General features: G+C 41.0%; 1 protein-coding gene across 9 annotated transcripts in view; it reads right to left on the bottom strand.

Annotated features, from left to right (window-relative positions):
• The window catches only part of FAM13A (family with sequence similarity 13 member A), a 177,466-nt gene that overhangs the window by 22,415 nt on the left and 129,604 nt on the right, over positions 1-25,447 (bottom strand). For 5 of the 9 annotated variants that reach the window (XM_073001961.2, XM_078394558.1, XM_073001960.2 and 2 more), the window contains 4 exons: positions 21,994-22,180; positions 18,667-18,743; positions 17,532-17,574; positions 6,849-7,044 (listed from right to left, as the gene is read on the bottom strand). In XM_073001961.2, coding sequence (XP_072858062.2) covers positions 6,849-7,044; positions 17,532-17,574; positions 18,667-18,743; positions 21,994-22,180 — 503 coding nt within the window. The remainder of the gene's footprint in view (positions 1-6,848; positions 7,045-17,531; positions 17,575-18,666; positions 18,744-21,993; positions 22,181-25,447) is intronic. The other 4 variants (XM_078394557.1, XM_073001962.2, XM_078394560.1 and 1 more) reach the window with 1 other exon arrangement.

Consider the following 25,447-nt stretch of genomic DNA (forward strand, 5'->3'; position numbering starts at 1 on the left):
GCATGCTCAAATACTGCAAAATAAACAGCAAGATGGCAAAGTGGGTATAACATTTACTTTTCTTCCTCTGACAACCCAGTTTGTTTCATGTCCAAAATTTAAAATCCATTTGCTTCTGAAGAGCAAAGATTAGTGTTCTGTTGGCTTGATAGGTTTTATGCATACCATTATAGTTGCTGCCAAAACTACTGTCCTCTTGAGATAAGACAGCACATTAAGAGAACTAATCAATTGACAAAATGCCCCATGGGAATATATTCCAGCTTTTTCACATGTAAGAAAATTATGATGGATCTTTTCAAACTCGGTTCAGGCCATTTTATAATGCAGAATTGTCAAATCTTCTCAACCCGAAAGCTTCTTCTGAAGTTGAGCATCTAATCTGAAATGCTGCAATGCTTACTTCTCTCATCTTGTTTGTTTGTTCTGTTGAGCACACATGGCAACTGCCTTCCTCGCTTATTACAGAATACTACTGCAAATATATTAAACCAAATTAACAAAAAATTAAAAAAACTTAAGAGAGAAAAAAAAGCTACATGTTCAATTATCTTATATACTGGAACATGTCTGAGAATCTGCAGAAATGGTTCTCATCTGAGAATCCGCAAGACTCTTACAAAGTATGTGTCACACAGTACGATGCTGGTGCAACACCTATTCTGAGATTTGCTGTACCAAGGGAATGTCAATGACAGACTGGGCAAAGACATGTACACTGGTGGGCTTAGTATGCTTTAATCAGGTTCTACGACAGCACAGAAGAAGCCATTCTTCAGATGCTACACCAATACAGCAATATCGGGCATAGCCAGAGTCTAGGGAAGTTCCTTTCTTGGATTGTAATTCTCAGATTCCCCCAGCTTTTCCAAGCTTTGTGTATTTTTATACATCTCTAGGCTGAGTACCTGGATAGTCCAGATAAGAAATATATCGAGCATCAGACCTGGAAAAGAACATTAGACAAGGGAGTCTTAAAGAAGTGAAGCAACCCATATTTGACAGGGCTCAGTACCAGACGCCTCCATGTAACAACTGTCTGGAGTCTACAGTGCTACAGCAAATGTCCCTAAGCTTCTTCTGACTAGATCAAAGCTCAGGCCCCAGTGTCAGTTCTCCTGTTGACCTACAGACAGAAACCTTTTACCTGACTAAGGGCTTACTTGTGTCTTCCCAGAATACTTTGCTGCATCTTCCCTTGTTGCCATTGTGACATCACCAAATCTTATACCACCCATGGATCTGAAACCAAGCTTCTGTTACTTTGAACCACAAGCACTCACCATCACCAGTATGCCTATCCCTAAGAGCTTGAAAAAGTTACTTTTACATATTGTAATCCACCCTATCCTAGCTAGGATGGCATCTGGGAATTTTAGTCCATAAATGTAAATTTCTGAGGCTTTCAGAAGGATTATCTTGCCAGAGTAATTTCATTTTATGCTACATTGCCTCTGGGAAGCTGAGGTTGCTTACCCTTTCCGGTAAATTGCAAGTTATAAATATTCAATCACACTTTCACAGAGAAGATACCAAAAGCTCGTATCTTGGACTATTGCTCCAAAGACCAAAAGGAATTCAAATCCGCTGGTTGGCTTAATTGGTCAAAGTCAAAGTGATATTTTAGGGAAGCTGAGGAAAAGTGTGGGAAGCCAAGGTGACTAGCATATTGGAAAACATTAAAAGGAATAGTTTTATCTTGTGACTCATTTCTACCAGCTCCCAAAAGAATTTTGATATCCCTTTTGCATCTGGATAGTTTACTAAGCTGGTTTGCATGCTCCTACTTAGCTCCACAGGATTAGACAGTTTAAGATTTGTAGCTTTGGACTTTTAATTCTAAAAAAGTAATTTTGGAGTCAAAACAACAACAAATGGCCCCCAAAGGTAGAACTTTTGGGGAAAGCAGCATTGTGCAAAAGACTCATAAAGAGCTTTAAGATAATGCTTTTCCTGCTTAGGAAAAAGTGCTTAGATCTGATCTTGCTCTAGCCAGTCACTGTGTCTTTAGATTCCTGAAAACCAATACTTAGTTCATTGCCAAAACTTTGCTGTAATGTTGTCAGGATTAACATTTCAACACGCAGAGCGCTGTCCCCATGCTCCTTTGGAAACAGCATTCAAGCTTCCAAAACATCACCAACAGCAGATGTTGGTTGGCAAGTGAAGGCCCAAGACTGCTTTGAGCTCTCAGCTTCCATTACGATTCTCCAGGGTTGACTCAAAGCAGAAAAAATTGACAGGGGCAAGGCAAGGCAAAAATGACTGCTTCTGAAACTCCCTCACTCCTAATGGTAATCTGAAGTGGATATCTGATTATGCCTGATTTTCAAATGTTTTTATTTATTATATTTATTATATTTATTTATTATATTTATTTACTTGCTTACTTACTTGCTTACTTAAAAATATTTATGGGCCTTGTGTTACAACAAAGTTGCCCCTCTCTTCTAAATTGCATGTAGTATAATTTAAGATTTGTCATTAAATACTGCTGAATAAATATGTGTCATCAAGTTGACCTATGACAACATTCCTGGGTTTTCTAGGCATAAAGTACTAAGACATGGCTTTATCAGCCCTTTCTTCTTGTGGATCTCTGGGACTGGGCAGGGCATGTAACTCCATCAGACACACATGCCCCATGTGAAGTCAGCTGTCGTACCCTCTCCCAGAAATCATAATGGGGGAACATATTCCTGACACTGCAAAAACTGCTCCAACTCACTGAGCTACACTAACTCTTGGTGTATGGAATAACAGACCTAAAACACCAATAACTTTGAGCTGCATTTTCCCATCACAAATAGCTCAGATATCTATCAAACTGCAAGACTGTAATACTGGGCACATGCAAGAATTCACAGACAGCAATATATCTTTTTTTAAAAAAAATCTATCTCCATAGTTTTCTTTCCTACTCCAGTTGCAAGCTTCCCTTCCCTGTTGCTCCCACAAAATAATGTTTGTGCCTGAAAGCTTCATTATAGCCCAGTCTCATGTGAGGAAGAGAAGAGAAAAGGTGGGAGCAGCATTCAGGAAAAAAAAATACGCAAAGAAATGGAATAATACATAGTGGTTTGCTGGGAAGGAAATGGGAATCTCACATGAACTGCATTAAAGGAAAGCAAGAATTTGGTCTTCATTAACCATTTTTAGAAGTACTTTGCAGCAAGGGTGTGGAAACTCTGAGAGAGGGGAACTAGAGGCTTTAAGGAGCAAAGTGCCGTTATGTCAATTCTGACTTATAATAACTCTTTTCAGAGTTGCTAGATAGCATTCAGAAGTGGTTTACCATCCCTTTCTTCTGGGGGCATCCTGGGACTGTGCAGCTTTCCCAAGGCCACACAGGCTGGTTCTTCTCCCTGGAGGCACAGCGGGGAATTGAACTCTCAACCTCAGGTTCCACAGCCAGATACCATACCTAAACCACTGAGTTATAGCAACCCTTCCCACCCCACCACAAAAAAAAGACCCCAAAATGGAAGGGAGGGAGAATCTGTTAGCTGCAAAAATATGGGCAACGTCATTCTGACCTCTGCTCCACAAAGTAGAGGACATCATTCCCAAGGTGAGACTCTTGCAGCTTTAAAGAAGGTTTAGACAAACGCAAAAGAATCTGAACCCACAGAAAATTAATTCTAGCTAATAAAAAAGTTGCATGCCATCTTTGAACTGCAGTTCTATCAGAGTAATTTACAAGATGAAATTTCAACAAGTATAAAATAACATAGAACATTTTATATAAACACCAAGTGCACAAAATGAAGCTTGTTAAATTAAGATGTAGATCCTGTTGCTGCCTCCCCTGACTCCATGGTTTGGGACGACGAAGTCTCAGAATTCGTCACTGCATGCCCAAGGCAGCATGATGGCCAAACCACTAAGGATCCTCCCAACAAATCATCCACAGTTTGGGCGGGAAGACTAGGGATTCCTTAACCATTGCTAAATAAGTGGAGGGGCTCTAAGCAGCATTCAAGACAGCACGGGAAAGCCAAGACCAGCAACCTGCCAGCTACAACTTCTGAATAAGCCAGCAAGCCCATAGATAAATTCTACTTTGAATTTATCTCCCCTGGATTTGGGAACTTCCTGCCATAAAATATGGCACATGCCCTCTGTCCCAAACTTAGAAACAGCAGTTCTAAACACACACAACACAGTTTTATTACATATTTACTAAGAAATAGATAACATAGGATTTAGTACTATCATCCTCGAGTTAAGTCAGCATTAAGATGGCACCCTACAGTATATTAATTTTCAGTTCTTGGTATTATATGCAGAGAAAAATACAGCCACTTCTGCCAAGAAACAGACTGAACCGCCTGCCACAGGTGGTGGAGAGGGAGTGGTAGCAAATAGAGTTGGGGGTATTCGAATACTAATATACCCATGCGGCTGGAGTTAACGAGGGTCCGGCCCCGGGGACTGGACCGTCCACTCACATGTCCGGAGGCAGCCTCGCTCATCCTTCCAATCAGTCTCGGAGCCCAGCTCTCTTCCTGCTTGGCTGGCCACTCGGCAGCCGTGCAGGGAGACTCGTCCTCCCTCCCCTTGCCTGGAGTGGCTAGCCGAGCAGGAAGAGAGTGGGACTCCAGGAGGAACTGGGAGGATGAGCAAGGCCGTTGTCCAGGCCCGGACCCTCATTAACTTTAGCTGCATGGGGATATTCGTATTTGTATATGAATACTCCCATCTCTAGCAGCAAACTTTCTGCATTCCTCTCCCGTTAGAGGTGACCCTGCTTCCCTGCTGCTGAGAAAGCCAGAGCAGGAAAGTAGTTGACTCACTTTACTTCACTTTGAGGTTCCTCCTACAACAGAGGCAGAGGAGGCGCAACTCTCTGCAGCTGCTCCAAAGTCCAATGCATCTCGAAGCCAGATTTCAGTTGAATATTAGGAAAAACTTCCTATTAGAGCAGTACAGCAATGGAACCAGTTACCTCAAGAGGTGGTGAGTGCTCCAGCACTGGAGACATTCAAGAGAAATTTAGACAACCACCTGGCAGATATCCTGAGGTTTGTATTTTTGCACTGAGCAGGGGGTTGGACTTGATGGCCTTACAGGCCCCTTCCAACTTCATGATTCTATGGGAAGCGCAAGATTGGTCAAGACTAAGATAAACTAAGAACACAGACTGGAAAACTACAACTCCACTACAACTCCCAGCATTCTTTAACCTGTATCGTTACTGGTTATGGTAACTGGGGCATTATGTAGGTCTAAGACCCATAAACAACTTTTCAAAGGTTAGGGCAAGACTAATTTACTGGTTTGCTTCTTTCCCTCTCCAACAACCAACCACTGCCCCATCTTATCAGTGTTCTATAAAATGGAGAAGGAAATACTGAGGCTCTTTGACAGACAGCTGAATTCACAGGGTTGAAAGAACAACTCTCATCTGGGTCACCTTTGAAAAGATAAAAATACCACTGTCCCCTTTTCAGGCATGGCTGATTAAAATATGAAGGGGATGGAAGGGAAGACTGATTGAAGGGCTCCTCTAAGGTGTACTGTAGATGAAAAAGAACAGGTCCTAGTCCTCATGCATTATCTGGCTGCAGAAAAAGAAGCTGTGTCACCTGATGCCTTCAGCCAAGAATACCCACAGCTGCTAGTATAGCATGTTTGGCTATTAGCCTTTGTATCTGACCCTGCTTTAAATCTGAACTGCTATATAAATAACAAAGTATAAATTAACATCGCCTCTGAAGGGCCTCTGTCTAGAAAGAATGAAATATTGTGCATTTTGCTTCAATCCCGAAGCAGCATGAGAAATTGAACCCCTTTGTCTGTGCTCCCAGACAGCCCAATCAGAAAATTAAACAACAAACTGGTCTTAATTGCAGCTGTTAACTGCAACAATGAAGATGGGCTCCAAACTCCCCAAAGAATCAAATTCCGGACTGTATTTGAGATCTCCAACTATATGGTTTCTAGATACACCATCTGCCTTTCAGTGCTACGACTGTGGTTTTCACTGCCACTTCATCCACAGAAAAAACTGAGGAGCAAAGTGACAAAAATAGCAATTTTGCTAAAAAGGTATTTACCACAGCTAGCAAAGATAAACAGGGGCCATTCAGGACTGTGGTTTTCTCACAAATAAACAAGGGAAAGTGTTTTGTCTGTCCCTCCCTTCTCCCCTCTCTCACTTTATGACAGCGGAAGCATGTGTGAGCCCAGACATATGAAAACCATTAAAAGTACTAATGCAAAACATCACTATCCTGCCAACTTGAAAAACAGCCACTCGAACATCTGAAACAATCAGTTTAAGATGTTGAAGGGAGATGGTGGAATACACCTCTAACAAAGTTAGAGTGGAATCCAGATAAGTCTGTGGGAAGCAGGAAACTAAGCAGGTTTTCTTCATTATTGGTACCTATTATTTGAGTTTGGAAAGAGAAAGGGAATTCTCCTGCAGCTAGACAGATAATACTGCTGTGGGTTGTAACTCATTTCTACGGATTACCACACAGGAGTGCGAAAGCTGTAATCCCGTAGCACCTCAGAGATCAAGCATGTAAATAGGAGAAACAAAACATACTAAGTTTGTCTTTCTTCAAATCATTATCCTGTACAAGCTATCCCAATACAGTTTCCATCAGTTTTTGCATCAAAATCATTTTCTGCCACTGAAGCTCATTCCTCAAAAATGGAGTGTGGGGGAGGGGAACATGTGCGCACACACACACACACACACGCACGCACACACGCGCATACACAGACACACACACAGACACACACAGACACACACACACACACACACACACACACACACACACACTTGTAGTAAAGAGTTATTTCATTCACAATCACAAGCAGTCCATCTACCGTACCTTCCCAGTTGTTGTTGTCATTGCACAAGGAGGTCAAGTCCAGTCGTGGCACTTCGGATACAAAGTTCTCGTCTTGTGCATCTGCATCCTGGCTTCTCTGTAATTTGGCTTCAGGAATGCTAGGAGGCTCCTGGATCTTCATGCTCAAATTCTGGAATGACCCCACAAAATGAGAAACGGACGCTGCTGCAGCAAACTGCAACGACCACAGCAAAAATATATATTACAATGTTCAAAATAAGGAGGGGGGAGAGTAAGCAGGTGCAAAAATCAAGGATGCACCTTTTTGTACAGATAAACACAAAATAACATGACCTTAATAGCCACACTCTTTGGTCTCCCCGGTTTCTTTCACCTGTAAAATCTTCTTTTGTAAAACCCAAAACTTTCTCCTTGGATAAAAGGTCCCAACCAGCAAGTCCGGAGGTTGTGTTTCACAAAAAAAAGCTAAGCAGTCGATACAGCGCCCAGTTACTGAATGAGCTGAAAAGGCAGGCAAGGCAAGGGAAAGGCTACGTCCTCCTTCGAAACAGAACTGAGTTTCAAGATAGTAAAATGTATGAAGACCAAAAGCACACCAGCCCTTGAAGTGCTGCTGTTGCTAAGGCTGCAGCAGCAACGACGGTCTTTCTTTTGGCAGGAGACAACCACCGCCAGTGACTCTCTCCCTAGAGGAAGCTGAGCTGCTTCAAGCAATGAATGGTACGCAAATGCTCTCCAGCAAGCTGATGCTGGCAGCCAGTCGGTGCTGTCGGAGATCAATTAGTGCCAGCTAAGCTGGGCGGGCTGCACGTCCCTCGGTTTCCTGTGGTTGTTTTCTGGCTGGGTGTCGGGGGAGAGCAACGCTATTTATGGAGGTTCTCTGGGATGTTAGAAGACACTCGTTGCGCAAACTCAAATCGTAGCAAGCTTTTGGCATTTAAACAACTGGAAGAGCTGGAGGGCCCCAGGAAATCGTCCAGCAACCAGGAACACTGCCCATCCCACCCAATCATAGCCACCTCCCCTCCCCTCCCACCCATACCTAAGCAAAGAGCTGCTATTGAGATGATCTATAATTTATGGCACAGAAAGGAGAAGAAGAAAAAATCAGCCACTCTTTGCTGTTTTAATGCTTCCCTGAAAGACATCTGAATTGATTGCCATCCCTACCTTTTTTGTTTTGTTTTGCATGCTTAAGCTATCTGGTTCTACTTTCCAAGGGCATCACACAGCTTTCTCTATCTGACTGCACAAGGAACAAAGCAGAGAGATTCAGTCTACAGGGAGCTACCAACGTACCTGCCAACACATCAGTTTTTTGTATGAAAAAAAAATAGCATTTACCTCTAATCTAGGGAGAAGTTAATGCAGGGAGGGGAGCAAGAGAAGCAGAAAAAGAGAGTGAAAGCACCCTCTCTAGGAATGGATGTAAAACACTGATGAAGAAGATACACAACAGGCTTTTTGTGCAAAAAATTGCCAGTCACCAAAAGTTAAATTAGGGAAAGCTTTCAAGGGTGTGTCTTTACTACAATGGGAATCTATTTGTAAACATAGACATCTGTTTCCTATTAGTGTAAAAAGATGTGAAAATATATTACCACTATTCTAGTCATTACTATTTGTTAGTCTAATGATGAGCAATTTTACTCTACTCATGTCTTGCATCATCATCATCATCATCATCATCATGTGCTTTCAAGTCAATTTTGACTTATGGCAACCCTTTTCAGGGTTTCCTAGGTAGGCAGTACTCAAAAGTAGATTAGCATTTCCCTTCTTCTGGGGGCATCTTAGATCTATGCAGCTTACCCAAGGCCACATAGGCTAGCAATACTCCCAGGAAGCCCAGTGGGGAATCAAACTCCTAATCTTTCGCTTTGCAGGCAGATATCTAAATCACTGAGCTATCCTTGAGGAATTATCTTGCAAACTGTTATATAAAAAACAAAACAAGAACTAAAAGCCAAGTAATACAATCCTATGCTTGCAAATATCCCGTATATATTTGGTGCAGCTTCCACCCTACTAATATGCTTAGGGATTTCAACCTCAGTGTGAAATATGCCCTTCCCACTGAAAGGGGGAAGTGTGAAATATGCCCTTCCCACTGAAAGGGAATCACTAAGGCTGCAGAAGTATTTATATTTCAAAAAAAGAAAAGAAAGAAAAAAAAAGGACTAACCAAAAAGTCTCATAACTTTTCTAAACTCTTGAAGTTACACAAACCTAGCTAGATTATCAGAGCAATCTGGCAAGAAAAAAACTGCATGACAGTAAAACAATCATATCACTGTACGTGCAGAAAACTAGAATGGGGATATATCAGTATGGCTTGCTTTTGCCTGACCAATCAACGAGAGAGCAAGAGAGAGAGTGCAATGTTCAAAAGAGGCGTATTTTCTTGGCTGAATTCATTCTCAACAAGATTGATGAAGTAGACTATTATGTAATATTCTGTAAGATTGCTAAAACAAGTCCTGGCTCCACCTATAGGAGTTCATAAAACAGATCAGTTGGAAAAAGGAAAGAGAACAAATTTAGTTCTGCTCACAAAGTGAATTTGCAGATCAGGCTTTTATTACCTTGCTTCATACACTGAGTTTTACGCCTTCTAACTTACGTAATGCTCCCGCGTCTGTTTATTTTTTCTTTTGCCTTACTGTATTAAAAAAATATTCAAAGAGAAGGAAGGACAGAACAGCTGCACAATGTCTTTGGATATCTACTCGTAGGACCTATATCTCAGGAAGCATCCTGAAACTCTTTCAGCCTGTATCTAAGCTTTATGCCTTAAAGGTGTGCTCACCCAAGGGGAGAAAGCTAATCCATGTGCTAACCAAGATTGGCCCACAGGGAACCACCGTCCTAGAGAGATGGGACTTAAGAGGGCAATGAACCCCCAACGGCAAGCAGTTGGAGATGAACGCTGAGGCAAGGAGGCCTGGATTAGAAGTGAAGCAGGGGGAGAGATGTACTGCTCTAGAACAACTCATGGATGAGAAACAATCTGTGGTTCTGCTTCAATGAACTGCACTTTATCATCATTATATATTTTGCCCAGGGGTTACTTCTGTGCTGAAAGGCAGACTAGAAAAGAAACCGTGTCCACTGACTAATTAAATGAGGATGGTATTTTATTAGCACAGATAAAATAAGGACCTTTTAAATAACATGCAGGCATGCTTGAAGGAAATAGTTTGTGAATAAATGAGCATCTCATAATCAAAGCCTTAGTCTTTCGGCTCTTGATTGCACAACTTTTTATTTCTTTTTCTTTTTAGTTTAACATGTATCACATGTTTTTAAAGAAAAACTCTGTGGAGTCCTTTTTTCCCCCCGAAAGGAAAGTAAACACACTCCCTCGGCTATTATGCCTTTAAACCACAGCAGTTCAAGTTGTTGGTTTTTTTAAACCTGCAACAGCCTGTCCCGTTCTCTCTGTCCTTCTGTGATAGAAGTACTTAAAGGCTAAAGTAATACTCTAGAATTTGTCACTGGGTGGAAATGAACATTCTTATCCACCTTCTCTATAAGACAAGCTGTACCAGAATCTTAATCTGCATTTGTGTTGTCACTTCACTGTAATTTAAGACTGACAATGTTCTTTTCAAAAGCAAAGCTACAAGATCAGCTTGAGAGCTGGTCTCTCCCCCTCTCTTTAACAGAACTTGAGGTAGAGCAAGTGAGAACATTTTCTTCAGCAACCAGATGTAAACAGAAACCAAACACTCATAAAGCAACAATCAACAAGCCATAACCTGCCATGAAACATCTTTAAAATGTAAATGTCTGTCTATTCCTTCAATAGCAGCTGTTAAATACACACACCTCATTAAAACATTTTTACAACATGGTAAACATTGGAGTATTTTGCCTCTGAGGCTGCTCAGTAGTTTGTTTTGGAATAAAAGCCGATCCCTATACATTCTCCAACAGTTTTAGTTACACTCGGTGGGCTATTTGCTCACTCATGCAGTTCGTAATGCAATGAATAATCCATAAAGCTTTCAGAAGAAGAATGGCGGCCGAGACCCAAGGGAGACAAAATGAATTCGTAGCTATACGAAGCACAGAGAGAGAGAGCTGACTGTCGTTGCACATAGATTTTTATTGTTGCTTCAGATGCTGATGATGATCGGGCCTTGGAATACCTACTCTGACCGCCCCTTTCCAAACCTGGGAACAGCTACGTAAGGAAGGTGCTTGCCAGGAAAGCCAAGGTCTCCCATCGTTGGTAAATGATGACCTAGCTTTGGCAGAAAATAAGAGCACAAAGACACTCCTCAGAAGGCGGTATTCGAAGACAGATTCACAGAATGGCACATATGGGAAGCTGCATTTCCCACCCTTTTTCTAATACACAGAACATGGAGACATGGGTTATAATGGTGGCCCACCTATCACTAGAGTTTGGGGGGGGGGAATCACTTTTTTTTGGAGTACAACTTACAGAACCACCTCAATCCCCAGCACAACCAGTTTATGGATTTATTACAGCTATAGTCTGCCTTTCCTTCTGTGAGCTCAAGGCAGTGTGCATAGTTTTTCTTCTCCCCAATCCATCCTCACAACAACTGTGTGAAACAAGTGAAGTCCAAAGTTACCCACTGGGTTTCATGGCTGCATGTGGGCCAAAATCCATACCTGCCAGGTCCCAGTGCAAAACTCTAATAACTGACCCCAGCTGCTTCTTCAACAGCTTTGCTTTCTGTGGGATAAAGATGGCCACATTGCTTTAATGTTCTTCCATAGCACAGAAAGCTACTGTACAGCGAGTAAAATCCACAGCACGGAAAAGCTTCTTTTTTGGAATGCACCTGTCAGCATCTCCTATCCTCCACAGCCAGTTGCCATGATGGCTGGGGGATTCTGGGGACTGTAGTCCAGAAAAGTAGATTCACGTACAGATATTGGGTGTTAAACCTCTCCCTATCCAAGGGCAGAGAAAAGGCACGTGAGGCTGGTCTTGTGTGTTAGCTCTCAATAACATTGTTTGTTATAAAAGGCATGCTCCTAAGCCCCCCTGAGCAAGGGGCTTAGGAGGGCCATGGAATGTGAAAGAACCCCAAAGAATGTAACATTTTTTGACCCTGTAATATCCAGATAATAAGATCTTGAGGCAGATTCTATTTCCTTCCTGTGATGAAACACCAGCTGAATTTTAAATTCACTATAAACTTACTTTTAAAATGCAATTTAGTATCCTCTCTTTCTTTTTAAAAAGCAAAAAAAATCCTGCTTTGAGAGGAGCCCAGTCTGTCAACATGTGTAACTAAATGTTTCAACAGGACTTCTGACTATTTCCCACAGTTTTATTGGTCTGAAAGCTTGGGGGAATCAGAGGACATTATGTTGGACTTTTATTCTACCTGCCCTTTAAATGTCAGGATAATATGGAAAGTTCCTCCCCCCTCACAACAAAACTGTGAGGGGAGGCGAGTCTTAAATGACTTTCAGAGGAATTCAAACAGATCTCTCCTTAGCTTTTGCAATACATGTTTCATTACAATGGGTTAGGGGGTGAGATTCCCCATGGCCTTGTGAAAAAATGTTAAGTTTGGTTCATGCAGCAGTATTCTTAGGAAACCTCTGCTTTGGGCATTTGCTGGAGAGAGATGAAATAACCATATAAGTAGTACTGTTGCATATCTGACAACTTAAGATCCTGGAAAACTTCAATGAATGCATTTATTAAACTGCTGGATGGCTCACTGGTTTATGTATCTGGCTATGGAGCCAGAGGTCGGGATTTCGATCCCTCACTGTGTTTCTTTGACAGGGACTGGACTTGATGATCTACTGTGTCCCCTTATAGCTTGGCAGTTCTAAGCTGATGGTGATGAAATTATTTCAGTCAAGCTTCCCAAAATATGAAAGCAAAAGTGTCCTCCAAAGCCACACAGATTTATATCTAGTTTTATTTATTTTAAATGAATTTATTTCTTTTATCTTTTATTAATTACAGTTGTAATCAGTCTGTCCTGCAGGGAGATGAACACTGCAAACTCAGTCCTCCCTTTTCCTCATTTTTCCCCTCACAGCAACCCTGTGAGGAAGGACAGACTGACAGGTAACAAATGGCCCAAGGTCACCCAATGATTTTTATGGCTGATGCGGGGATTTAAAACCTGTTTTTCCCCAGTACTATATCAGACTGGTCTGAATAATGGCTTACTCAGACACTGGGATACAGGGACTGTTTAAGAAATGTAGGGCAGAGCTGTGTTTCTCTGTCCTCCTTGCCAGCTGGGATTTTGTGGCACAAGCCTCTGACTGCAGTATAGCAGCAGCTGGGCAAGGAAATATATAAATAGATGCTGTGTGGTACACAGGGAGTACACAGTGGGTTCAACAAGAAATATCAAATCATTTGGTGCAGTTTTATTTCTCCTATTGCACAATCAGGCAAGTACAGACAGTCCCGGGCACTCGGCGAACTTATCTTCCATTCCTAATATGAACTAACCATTAGAATATAAGAGAGATCATAGTAACACTGGTTAGAGCTTTTATTTTTTTTTATTTTTTGAGCTGTTATGAGTCCTTCAGCACTATGTAAAAGCACAAAAGGCCAGAGAAAGAACCACAGAATTTAGCTTCTGCCAAGCATCAGCTTTTTTTTTTTTTAAGGAGCACATTTCTGTCCTGCTAAATGGAAAAAAAAAATAATGATTGGAGGCGGGCAGGTGAGCTTGGCCAATGGTGCGGCTAAAAAATATTGTAAATAAATAAATAAATAAATAAAATGGCCAAATCCAGTGGCAATTACTGAAAGAGATTCTTTGGATCTAGAGCGAACAACCGCAGCACACTGGGTGACTGACTACCTGTCCCTCCCTTAGTGCCAGAATAAATTAAAATTAAATATCAGGTATGTATCAGCATACCTTTTGTTAGTCACAGAATTTGGGTGATGTGGCAACAGAATGTTCATTGGATTCCTTCCACACTGAGTACACCTAGCTATACTTCACTTCCTTTCCACCGAACTGGAAAACTTACTTTTAAGAAAAATAAGTACAATGACGTGTGAAAGCTATCCATAAGTGTGCATTAAGTTCATTCTTTTAAAAAAGGAAAAACAGTCCTACAGTACCTTGAAGGCAAAGGCACTTATTTGCACTTAGTGTTCATGCATTACATTTCAGCAGATGCTCAGACTGCAGGATTAGTTGTCAGACAACTGGGGCTTGTACTCTATGCATCTGATGAAGTGGGCTGCAGTACACGAAAGCATCTCTCCAGTAAAATTTGTTAGGCTTTAGAGGTTAATATAGCCTTAACTGCTTTGTTGTTGTCTTTTACAAAACACTCACCCAGTTCAAACACCCCACCCTAAAATTCTTCTTATAATTAACTTTTCTTGGGAAAGGAATAAAACTTGCTGTGCCCTATTTCTAGTCAGATGAAGAGCAGTTGAGATCCTTTGCTTTCTAGGGAATAACATGCTACATGAAACTTCCGTAAAGACTGTAAGAAAGGAGCAATCACAAACTGAAAAGAAAAGAAAGCTGACAGGGAACAAAAAGTTCTGCATTCAGGCTGCCCCTGCTTAATCTCTAAACCCCAAAGTGAAAGAACAAGTTTCAGTTCTCAGAAGAAAGTATTAAGGAAACGTCTACCAGGATTAGGGGGAAAATCCTACAGAAAAAGAAGAAAACATAAAAACAAAAGACAGAACAGAAGTCACTCCCCCACTGAGCATGAGCTAATAAATCACACGACCCTCCTTCTGACTAGCTTTAGGAAACTGCTTTCTGAAACTCAGTTATAAGTCGGGCCGCTTACGTTGGCAGTTCAGTGCAGTGGTAAACAAATGATCACCTGTGAAACATGGAGTCTTAGGTTTGTCCCCTCTCCTCATTTGCAACAGGAGAATAATAATAACTGGGGTCTACCTCTAGATTGGGGTGGACAATGTTTTGGGTTCAGGGAAATGTATTAACATCCCACCCTAGCATGAACGGAAGGGAGGCAAATCACCAAACAAAAGCATAACAGAGCCAGAACTTAGAATGAGCTCAGACTTGCAAAAGACATTAGAAGTAACTACAAGGCATTATTCAGCTATGGAACTTGAAGAAGAACAAGGAAGCAGCAGGTCCAAAGTGTGGAAAGGAAAAACGTCAATGAGTGACAGAGAGCAGGCAGAACTGCGCAATGTCTACTCTGCCTCTGTCTTCTTCCAAAGGAAGAAATGGAATAGTTTATTGTACTGTAAAAGTCTAGTTCAAGTAGAATAAAGCAGTGCAGCGGCAGGGGTAGAAGACTGGTAAAGAGATATTAGAGGAATATTGAGCTACTTCTGCTGATTTTAAATTTCCAAGGTCAGATGAACACTATCAAAGAGTACTAAAGAAACTTGTGGATACAATCTCAGGCTCTCTGTTTATAATCTTTGAGAATTCTTAGAGTCCCTGAAGACTTGGGAGGTGAGCAATCAATGTCCTCCATTAAAATGGGGGAAAGAGTGGATTCAAGCAAATTCTGACAGCTTGAGATAAATACCAGGAAAAGTTCTAAAACAAATATTAAATGGCCAGTTTGTAAGTATTTAGAAAACAAAGTAGTGATTACAAAGAGCCAGAGCAGATTTCTCAAGAAGAACTCACACCAGACTAATCTTACAGCTTTTTTGATATTGTTACAAGCTTGGTAGACCACGAAACTGCTAAGGATGTAAGTGTATCTTGATACGAAGAAGTGTTTCAACAAGGTCCCTCATGGTATTCTTGTGGGGAAGTTGATAAAGTGCAGGCTAGATGTTGCGGCTGTTAGGTGGATTTATAGCTGGTTGACAGACTGCACTCAAAGAGTAAATCACCAATGGTTTTTTGTCATCCTTGGGAGCAGTGACAAATAAAGTACCTCAAAGTTCTGTCTAGGGCCCATTGTTGTTTAACATTGTTATAACTTACTTGGATGAAGGAAGAGAGGGGATGCTCATCAAATCTGTGGATGATACCAAACAGGCAGTGGTAGCTAATACTTCCAAAGACAAAATCAGAATTCAATATGACCTTAATGTGTCAGAAAACTGTCTCAAAACAGGTTTGAATAGGGAAACATTTAAAGTTCCACATTTAGATAGGAAAAGGGCATAAATGCAGGATGGGCAACATCTGGTAGTCTGTGAAAAGGATCCAGGGTTTTTATTAGATCAAGGAAGTACATTGAAGAAGCCTCCCCAAAGGAGTTGAAGATTGTGAAGACATATGGACATTCCCTGGGCAACCGGAGTGCCACTCCGGAAGCATCACTGGATTGCTTCACATACAAATGGAGAAGAAGAATTAGACTACTAGTTAAATGTGAGCCAACGGTGCAATACTGCAGCAAAAAAAGCTAATGCAGTATTAAGTTGCAGCAACAGAATGATGGTGTCCAGATCAAGGGAAGTTATAGCAACACTCTACTGTGTGTTGGTCAGATGTCACTTGGGATATTGTGTCTGATTATGGGCACCACAGTTTGAGAAGGATATCAAGAAGGTGGAAAGTGCCCAGAGGAGGGCGATTAAGATGGCAAGGAAGCTGAAAAACCCTGTGAAGAATGGTTGAGAGAACCAGGTAAGGCTAGGGAAGAAAGGACTGAAAGGTGATGTGATAATCATCTTCAAATATCCGAAGGGCTGTCACATGGATGAAGGACAAATATTGTTTCCTGTGGCTCTGGAAGGTAGAGATGTGAAATAACAGATCCAAACGACAAGAAATGCAGAACTTCCTGACAGCAAATGCTGTTCAGTGACGGAACAGAATATCTTGGAAAATGGTGGAATTTTCTTCATTGTAGGTTTGTTTTAAAAAGGCTGATGGTCATATGTTAGGGATACTTTAACTGTGAATTTCCTGCTTCATCAGGTGTTTGAGTTTGATTATGCTAGGGGCCCAAGTAGCTCTAAAATAATTCTATGAAACCAAGACACAGGAAGCAGCACCTTATTTTAAAGCAGAACCACACTTCTAAAGTGATGCAGTAGCAAAAGTAAAGCTGTGCTTTTTTATGGTTACTACAATAAATATGGCAGCAAAAGCAGCATCTTGAGGAATCCTCAGAAATGTCAAGGGTCTGTGCACCCTGCATATGCCCAACCTGTTGCCCAATCTTGCTCTGTGAGGTCCGTAGAGACAAAAAGCATTAAATGCTCTGAACCATCAACAATATTTAAAATCCCATGCATTGTTATTGTTGTTGTAATAATAATTATTATTATTCAAAAATACCAGGCACAATCAATCAAAATTATAAAAACATTGACTGGCATTATGTAACAGATATAAGTTTTAACCAAAAACCTAAGTATCTGTTACATATCGGCGCAGTATGTGTGCTATTCCTCATACCGCCATTTTTGTAGCTCTGGTGGTGTGATTTCTGAGATTTGCAACTGCTTATAATAATCTTTAAAATTTCTTGTTGTTCTTGCAAGCAGGGGGAAAAGAACTAAAATTATCAACAGTACTTTACATACCCTTTTACATAGGACGTGAGTCCACTAGGTATCTTACAAATCCTTTAAAAATACTAGTGGAAGAAGGGTCAGCAGAAACATGTCATCTAACAAATGCAAGAGAGAAAAGAACTATTATAACTGTCGCTTAAAAACAAAACTGGCACCAGTTAATATTGCTGGGAGATTATTCTACAAAATGGGATGCACTTTTCTAGTTATATAGAAATAAATAAGGTACTAACCTGAGATTGTATTATTATGCCACCATCACTTCCATCGTCCTTGCTACAAAGAAGAAAATGTTTAGATTAAATGCCTATCATAACAGAAACAGCATCATGTTCACATTTTTTCTCAATGATGCTCCAGGTTGCAGAGCCACGAGGAAGAAGGGAAGGAGGCAATGAAATCAGCTGCATTTGGACATTCCTCAAATGCCACCTAGAGGCGGCAATTCCATCCGGCGGCCTCAGCTGTTTCTGTCTGGGCCCTTAGAAGAACTAGTGCATAAGCTTGCTTTTTTCATCCTCCTTCCGCATTTCATTGTGTTATGTCTTTTTCCTGAAAGCAGACACTAAGATGCTATGGGAGACCTTCTAGCTATACAGTATGATAAAAACGCTGTATATTTTTTGAATATTGTATTTTATTGATGAAGGTCGCCTTGGACCCTTTTTTAAGGAGTAAAGCAGGGAGAAATAGTTTAAATGAATGAATGAATGAATGAATGAATGAATGAATGAATGAATCCATTAATGAATGAATGAGTCAATGAATTAACAGTTTAAATAGGTAAATAAATACAGTGGTGCCTTGACTTACGAACACCCTGACCTACAAACATTTTGAGTTAGGAACAGCTCCGGACACTAAATATTGCTTTGAGTTACGAACGGAGCTTTGACTTACGAACGAAAAAAACTTTCCTACCCTTTTTTTTGACCTAAGGTCTTAGGTCAAAAGAAGAAAAAAGAAAAAAATTCACCCTTGACATAAGGACAAAAAAACCCAGCAAGAACAGATTAATCGATGTTCAATGCATTCCTATGGGAAATGGTGCTTTGACTTATGAATGTCTTGATTTATGGCCACCGGTCCAATACAGATTAAGTTTGTAAGTCAAGGCACCACTGTATGAGGGATGATCATATTAGTTACTAAGGAAATTCAAAGTCTTCCAGAAAATATCAACATAACTGTTCACCCATTTAAGTAAAGCTGAGTCACAGGTTTCTTAAGAGTGGGGTATGCAGGTAAATGCTATCTAAATCAAGACATCCTGAAGTTAACAAAACTAACTTGCAATGTTAGCAACAGATAATTTGTCTTTAGGATTAAATGAAAACTTGGCCACAGTGATATGTATAAACAAGTCACCTGACTTCTGAAAACACTTCCATGTCATCTGGTCCTGTTCTGTCCACAGGTCTCAATGAACTAAATGTTTCCATTGCCTGTAAAACATAAAAAAAAAAAACAATTATTATGAATCATCATAAAAAAAACAAGAATCCATATTTGAAACCAAAAGTACATGGTTTGTTTTCCCCCTCATAGAGTCATGATCCTACTGTGCATGCTTTGTGGTATCAAGTACTAAAGCACCCACAATTATAAAGCTGTGATTCTCAAACTGTATTCTGTGGGCTTCCACAGGGTATGCTAAATACATCTGTACATCCCCGGATACAAAAAAGCTTCTGTAATAGGCATAAGGGAGTGGGGCCAACCCACTGGGGGATATTAACCAACCCACTACCATGCTTCTGAATTTGTTGTGGCATCTCCAACAATCCATTCTCAAAACAGGATCTGTGAGGAGCACATGTTTTGTTTCTCATGGAACTTGGACTTCCAGAAGGCTTCTGGGAACATACTCTGGGTTGAAGCTAAGTAGCATGCTCCTTCACATGCCTTTTTTCAAAGAAAAAGCATATGGGTTTTGTTTGCTGCCATAATGCCTACAAATTCAGCAATGGTAATGGCATCGAAGTAGGAGGTTTGAAACTGGGCAGCTCCATTCTCCGATTCTTCTGTTATGCCTTCTATTTGCCATCAAATGCTGAGGTAATTGATATTGTTCCCAAATCAAATAGGTAAGACCTCCATGTTTATCACACATCTAACTTTTAAAAAAACTCACAATAATGCTGTCATAAAACGAGGGCTTTCTCCTATATGGGGAAAATTACTATATCCTTATAAGACTGATGCCTTATGAGGGTATCAGCATTATAAGTAAAAACCCAGGAGTTTGTCAACAACACCTTCATCATGTGCCTAAAAACTGACTTTGTTTGGTTTCTTTCCCCAATCCACGCAATTTTAAAAACCCTTCCTTTGCCCATTCCCACCACCACTACATGTCCCATGACCCCCAGATCTCCACCTGGAAAAGCCAGTTGAGTATAGTCGTTTAAATATTACACTGGGACCTGGGAGATTCTGGTTTAAATCCCCATTGAGCCATGAAACTCACTGGGTGACCCTGGGCCAGTCATTCTCTCTCAATGCAAACTGCCTCATAGGCTTGTTTTGAGAAAACTGGGGAGGAGGAGAGCCACCAATGCTGCCTTGAGCTCAATGGAGTAAAGGAGGGACAATAAATAATGTGGGAAACAAATTTAAATATTAATATACCTGAAGAAATTTGGACAGGAATCTGGAAAAAATATCCATATAAATCTATTTCAGCAAATGCAAAAGAAATGGTTCTAAAGGTAGTGCATCGTTGGCATCTATGCCCTACAAAACTACATAGAATTAATAAGGACATATCTGATAAGTGCTGGAGGAACTGCGGACAAAAGGGAACTCTGGTACATATGTGGATCTCTTGCCCCAAAATAGAAACTTTTTGGCTGGAGGTAATCAAATGGATAGAAACACTGACTAATCAAAAAATAGAGATTAATGAAACATTATTGTTATTTTCATTATTCACAGGGGGAAATGAGAAATTACAATATAAAGAATTAGTTGCAAATCTTATAGGCACAGCAAGATCCGAAATAGCTAAAAATTGGAAAAAAGCCCAAGATCTCTCACTGCAAGCATTCACAAGTAAAATATGGCATACACTGCTGATGGAAAAAATGACTAATAAAGTTAGAGTATATAGAGGAGAAATAAGCCATAGTAAATTCACGGAAAATTGGAAGCCATTATTAAAATATGCTGATAAAACAGACTTTGAGACATGTGGTTTGAAAAGAGACTTAGATTGTTGGTCAATATTTCTTTAAAAGGTGATGGGGAAAGGTATATATGAGATTTGGAGAAATGTGGGGAATAGTTTTGTATTTAATAGTTGTAATAGGGTCGATTGTCTTTTCATTCTTCAGAAATAAATAAAAAAATTTCAAAAAAAAGGAGGGACAATAAATGTCACAAACCGATAAAGACATTTCTTTTAGAAGATCTTAAAAAGGTAAAGAAGGAGTGGTTGTTGTGGGTTTTTTGGGCTCTTTGGCCGTATTCTGAAGGTTGTTCTTCCTAACGTTTCGCCAGTCTCTGGCATCTTCAAAAAAACCCCACAACCATTAGATCCCGGCCGCGAAAGCCTTTGCGAATACAGTAAAGAAGGAGCTTATTCAGTATGCTGATGAGACAGAACAAGAGGAATTTATCCTCTATGAACCAAATGAGAGTATGTCAACTATTGCCTGGCATGTGGAGGAGTAAAAAGCAACTGGTTTGTATTAAAACTCCCTTCTGTACAGTGCTTTATCTCCTGGTTGCAAAATGCACTGCAGTGCTTTGCTGGTTGCAAACCAGCATCCCTTAAAGGCATTGGTTCCCAGTCTTGGATCCCCAGGTGTTCTTAGACTAAAACTCCCAGAAGCCTTTCACCATGACTTGTGCTGGTCCAGAATTTCTGGGAGCTGTAGTCCAAGGACACCCGGGGTCTCAAATTCGGGAGACCCTGCTTTAGGGCAAAATAAAGCTATTTGTCCTATGCAACCCTTCTTCCAAGCTCCTTCTACTGTCCCCCCATCCCCAATGGAGAATCAAGCCTCTAGGAGACATGATTCTTGATTTTAAGGAAACTTTAGGAAATAGTCATAACTGGCAACTTTGGCAGACAAGGCAATCAGCATCATTCTCAGCACCTACTCTGCTCTAAGGCACAAGTGTATCCATTGCCAAGAGAAAGAAGGAGGTAAATGCTGTGCATTTCCAAAAGAAAGTAACGTTTATACTTTCCAGAAAATGGAAGAGGCTTGCAGGTGTGGCTATTTATTTTCTTAACATTAACCAGTAGTGCCCTCTATATCCTGGTGCTCTGGGGCAAGGCACAGAAATGTGTGGAGAATAGCACATGTGCAGTCCCTGGACACCCCAACACTTGCCCATTCTGCTTTAATAATGCTCTTCAATATAATAGCACTATGCTTCTGGCTTTGAATCTAACCAAACTCCTAGCTTTCAGTGGCCAAGACTCTTTCCTTGGATGCCAGCTAGCTGTTCCATCAGAGCCTGCATTCCTTTAGCTTCATTGACATCCGTTCCTCAAGGGGAAACTGCTGTTTGCAAGAGGGACAGTTAAGCATCCACTCAGTTCTCCAAGGCGATCTTGAGAGTGACTTCTCTGTTGCTGGCATATGAAGAAGAGACTAATGTAAGCCAAGTGGTTCTAGTAGAACATCTCTGTTCAGTCTTCACCTGACTCTGAAGAAGTGACATTAATGGACTCGTGCTTACCAGAGGACTGTCCTTGTTGTCATTAAGCTCGGAAAGTTTGGTGCTCGATTTCTGGCGCTTCGGTTTACTCCTTTCTCCGATGTACCCAGAATTGTTCTCTTGCAACTTTTCAACTTCTTGACCAGTCAGCATATATTCCTCAATGCTACTGAAGCCAGAAGGAATGTTTTCTTTATTGATGACCTCCCTAAACAGAAAAAAAGGTGCAGAGTTTACACAGAAAAGCGAGGCTCAATATTTTGAGGAATTCCTATCTTAGAAATAATGATAATTTTAAAAATGTACACAAGAGTATACCAAACACCAGATTGGCACTACCTTCCCCTGTAATCTGCTCAGCAGAAAAGACCTGCTTTATTAGATTTTCCTTCACAAGGCTTTTTCTAATTTATATGGATTATTACTTTAAAAGATAATCTGTTAGAGTCAGGTGCCTTGTATACATGGGTCTCATTCAACTACAATATTCATTAAAACCACACATCCTTTTGGTTATTAATTGTTCAGGAATAAAACGCCACCACCCAAAGAGGCAGGTAAACTCTGAATCAATTTGCAGGTTATGCCTCTGAATTATTTCCTAGGACAAAACGTTTCACACACACTAGCAATTAAAAACGTATTAGGCTGCAGTACATTGAAAAGCTGATGTGGAACCCAGGCGCTTTCTGTCAAACGTCCTTAAAACAGATTCCAAATATGATGGCAACCATGTTGCTTTAGACTCACATTTACAGTACTTCAGGGAGGAATGGAGGAAAATGGGAAGAAAGCAACCCAATTTGGGTATTTAATACAATTGAAATTAGAGAGTGAGCTGCAGGATCACAAAGAGTGGTCCGGTGGGCCAGATAGGCGGGGTATAAATAAATAAAATAAATAAATAAATCTAAATAAATAAATAAATAAATAAATAAATAAATAAATAAATAAATAAATAAATAAATAAATAAATAAATAAATAAATAAATAAATAAATAAATAAATAAATAAATAAATAAATAAATAAATAATAAAGTCAACAAGAGAGGAAACTTGGGCCCCTGTAGAGAGATCTGCAGGTCAACATGACCCATTCCTCAAACTCTAATTCTGGAGGATAGCAAGAATGATGACTAGACAAGGTGAGACTTCTTGACATTGCTCGTCCTTTCCCTTTCTGACATGAGGAGAAGAGAGAGAAAAAGTTGCGTTTTCAATCAAAGCAACAGGTGGAAAACTCCATCTGGTGCTTTGCCTGAGATCCTGTGACATCAAAGGTTCTGTGCATGGACAACATTACATGACTGAATTCCCGATCATACAAATGACAGAATAAATCCATTTACACAGAAAATCAGCAAGCAGGGATAGTGTTCTATCCTCTCTCTCTTTCTCTGGCCATTTCTCAATATGTGTGGCTATGTTTTATGTACTGTGGAACGTTCAATCATACCAATACACAAAGTGGGACAGCTACTGGCTTTCAACTTCAGTGAGAGTTGAGCCCTTTGTGTGGGCAGAAAATATATATGACAAGATGCAAAACATGTGAATTTAATGATATGATAATGTAAAAGCTCTGCAGTTCTGAGATTATTATTACTGAACTGCTGGGTAGATCAGTCGTTTAGATCTATGGATGCAGAGGCTGGGGGTTTGATTCCCCATTGTGCCTCCCTGACAGGGGCTGGACCCGATGATCAATGGGGTCCCTTCCAGCTCTGCAGTTCTAAGATTATTATTATTAAAACACATCACCAAAACCTGATTTGGGTAAAACAGCTTGACAGTGTGCAATAATGTGGTATATTAAAGTGAAAATATTAGAATTGCTTGCTTATTGAAATCTTTCTTCCCCCCCCAAAAAAGTCAGCCTTTGTTTTCCCTGAAGCAAAGGGCATGAACTGCTACACCAAGCTTGTAATGCTCAAAAGTAAAGTTAGGAAGCATGTAAAACACTGTAACTTAACTTTTGATCCTGTAAGATTTCAGTTAGTACCGATAGAAATCAAACAGACTATTTTTCAAAATACTCAGGAAAGTAGGAGGTAAGCTTCTTGAAAAGCATCTAACTTTCCTATACTCCCAAGTTTCACTCCCTGTTCATGTTGTAACAGCAATACAGTGGTGCCTTGCATAACGAGCACCCCGTTTAATGACGAGTCTGCATAGAGATTCGTTTTTTGCATCTTTTCCGCGGCCGCTCTGAAGCGCTGGCCGGCCAGCATTTTCGGGGTGGGCGCGTCGGAGCGGCCGCAGGAGAGGACTCAGCTGAGCTCAGCCGGCGCGAAGGGGACTCGCCGTCGGTTGGAAGGAGAGAGCTGATTCCTCCCTGGCCCGCCGGCTTGCTTCTGAAGCCAAAAAGGCAGGGAGAAAGCACGGGAAGTTCGAACTTCCCGCGTTTTGTCACTGCCTTTTTGGCTTCAGAGAGCTCCGAAGCCGCCCATCGCGGCGGTGGGGATCCCCAGGGAGGTCTCCCAGGGCTTGCACGCCACCATGGGAGACCTCCCTGGGGATCCTCGCCGCCGCGATCGGAACCAGCGGAGTGCTGGGCGGCTAGAGCAGGCCAGGCCCCTGGCCGCTCGCCCCCCGCCTGCACGGAGCCAGCAGAGCGCTGGGAGGCTTCGGACCGGTAAGTCCTTTTAAAAAATCTTTTCTGTGTGGGTTATGGAGGGTGGGTTTGAACTGGGGGGTTATGTTTGTGGTTTGTGTTTTTTTTTTTGTGGCATTTTCGCTGCGGGCGCTTTGGAGCGGCCGCGGGGGAAGGCTCCCCCCCCACCATTCTGAAGCACTTCGGCCGGCTGTGTGAAAAGGCCCCATTTTCAGACAGCTGATCAGCGGCTCCAAAATGGCTGCTGCAACCATTTTCGCGCGCTGCCCTCGCTTACTGAGGTGGCGAAAATGACGGCCGGATGGAGGATTCCCGCTTAGCGGTAAGTTCCCCCCCCCCATAGGAACACATTAAATAAAGTTTAATGCATTCCTATGGGGTTTTTCCATCCGTATAGCGATATTTCCGGATAGCGGCGATTAATCCGGAATGGAATAACGTCGCTATGCGGGGCACCACTGTATATAACAAAATCCCAAACAACACAATGTGCTAACTGCAGAAATGTAGAAGAGCAACAGGTCTGTGCATATGTCACTGCTAAAGACAAAGAATGTCATTTATCAGAAATCCATCATATGATGTCAAACAGATATTTTGCATCAAGAGATTTCATAAATTGTTTCCATGTGATGATTTAATCATGCAGAACTAAAGCATCCAAGAGAAATGCTTCATGCTGTTTAATGTCATCTGAATATTTCACTGTTGCTACTTTGTAAGTTCTCTGTAAATCCGCAATCGAATTTCCAAGGAACTGTAAGGACCAAAGAATAAAATTTGCTGAAATGCTGGCTTCTCAAAATTTCACAATGGCTTTTTAGGTTAATTAGAAATACACTAGCTAAGGCTTCTGCCAAC

The sequence above is a fragment of the Pogona vitticeps genome, chromosome 5 (genome assembly GCF_051106095.1).
Source record: "Pogona vitticeps strain Pit_001003342236 chromosome 5, PviZW2.1, whole genome shotgun sequence".
NCBI lineage: Eukaryota > Metazoa > Chordata > Lepidosauria > Squamata > Agamidae > Pogona > Pogona vitticeps.